The 1,593-nt window shown below is 64.3% G+C and overlaps 1 protein-coding gene across 1 annotated transcript in view; it reads left to right on the top strand.

Moving 5' to 3' along the window:
• Positions 1 to 1,593, top strand: part of ADCY3 (adenylate cyclase 3) — a 21,877-nt gene that overhangs the window by 2,476 nt on the left and 17,808 nt on the right. Inside the window, exon 2 of the mRNA XM_035900724.1 lies at positions 9 to 656. Within this exon, the coding sequence (XP_035756617.1) occupies positions 9 to 656 (648 nt within the window). The remainder of the gene's footprint in view (positions 1 to 8; positions 657 to 1,593) is intronic.

Here is a 1,593-nt window from a genome sequence, read left to right as displayed (position 1 = left end):
TTTCGGAGCCCGAGTGCTCGGCCGAGTACTCCGCCGACTACTCGGTGAGCCTGCCGTCGGACCCCGAGCACGGCGTGGGTCGGACCCACGAGGTGACGGTGCGCAGCTCGGGACCCTGCCTCTGCCTACCCCGCTTCATGCGCCTCACCTTCGCTCCCGAGTCCCTGGAGAACCTCTACCAGACTTACTTCCGACGCCAACGCCACGAGACCCTCCTGGTGCTGGTGGTCTTCGCCGCCCTCTTCGACTGCTACGTCCTCGTCATGTGCGCCGTGGTCTACGCCGCTGACAAGCTGGCCCCGGTGCTGGCGGCGGCGGCCGGGCTGGTCGCCCACGTGCTGCTCTTCATCCTCTGCAAGTACAAGCTGCTCCCCGAGCGGGTGGCCCGCAGGTTCCTGCCCTACGTCCTCTGGGTCCTCATCTTGGCCCAGATCTTCTGCTACCTGGGTCTCAACTTCTCCCGCTCGCCCGAGGCCAGCGACACGGTGGGCTGGCAGGCTTTCTTCGTCTTCTCCTTCTTCATCACGTTGCCACTGCGCTTGGCGCCCATCGTGCTCATCACCGCCGTCTCCTGCGGCATTCACACGCTGGTGCTCGGTGTCACCGTTGCCCAGCAGCGGCAGGACGCCCTGGACGAGGGCGCGCTTCTGAGACAGGTACGGGGCCGGCGGGGGGGATGGGGGAGTCCCCTGGGGTGGTGGTGGGTTGACAGGCAAATCATCCATATTCGGTGTTTCCGTGAGTGGGGTCCATCCCTGTCCCTATGCCCTGACCCTAAAGCCGGGTTTGATCCGGACCCTGCGAGCTGAGGGTGGTGTTTGCTGGGAGCAGGGGGATCCCCAAAACATATCCAGGGATCAACCCATGTGGGGAGTGGGGTGCTGGGGAGTGCAGGAGCACCCGCCCATGCTGGGACACATGGCCACAGACCCGGCCCCGCAAGCACGGATCTGGCCCCAGGACCCACCTGGGGTGTGTGGACACATGGGCTGCGGTTGGGCTGCTGGGGAAACTGAGGCACGGTGGACTGTGGGCTCCCCCGTCCACCCTGCCCGGTGGGCTTGCTTGCGCCGATTTCCCTTTCAATTGCAAAAATGGCTAAAAATGGCCATTTTTAGCAGAAACGTGGCAGGAGCCCAGCTTCCTGGCTCGCAAACAGCCACTGGAGCTTCCCCAGGGGGAAGGAGCCGGGCGGCTGCTTGGCCCCAGGGTGGTCCCTGGGCAATGCCCATCACCCAGCCCCGCGCCTGGGGCAGAGCCGGGGATGCTTTGGGGTGATTTTCTGCACCAGCAAAGCTGGAGAAACTGTGTCCCCAAGCCCAACGTGGCCCCAGGGACAGGCCACCCTTCACACACGCAGCAAAGGAGGGGACGCGGTGGGCAGGCGGGGGGGGAGCGGTTGTGGCCCATCGGGCTCTTAATGTTTCCTGGGAAATACCCGCCTGGAGCAGCTAGAGACTGTTTTTATTCCCTAAATCAGCGTTTTTTCATGGCATGGCTGAGTCCCTTTCCTCCCACTGATGTCCCCACCGGTTGGCCATGCACCCGTCGGTTTGGGAAGCCCTTCCATGGCCGGGGTGGGATGTGGGGGTG

The sequence above is a fragment of the Egretta garzetta genome, unplaced genomic scaffold (assembly GCF_000687185.1).
Source record: "Egretta garzetta isolate BGI_Z169 unplaced genomic scaffold, ASM68718v1 scaffold218, whole genome shotgun sequence".
Classification (NCBI taxonomy): Eukaryota; Metazoa; Chordata; class Aves; order Pelecaniformes; family Ardeidae; genus Egretta; species Egretta garzetta.
This window is presented reverse-complemented; position numbering and strand designations above follow the sequence as displayed.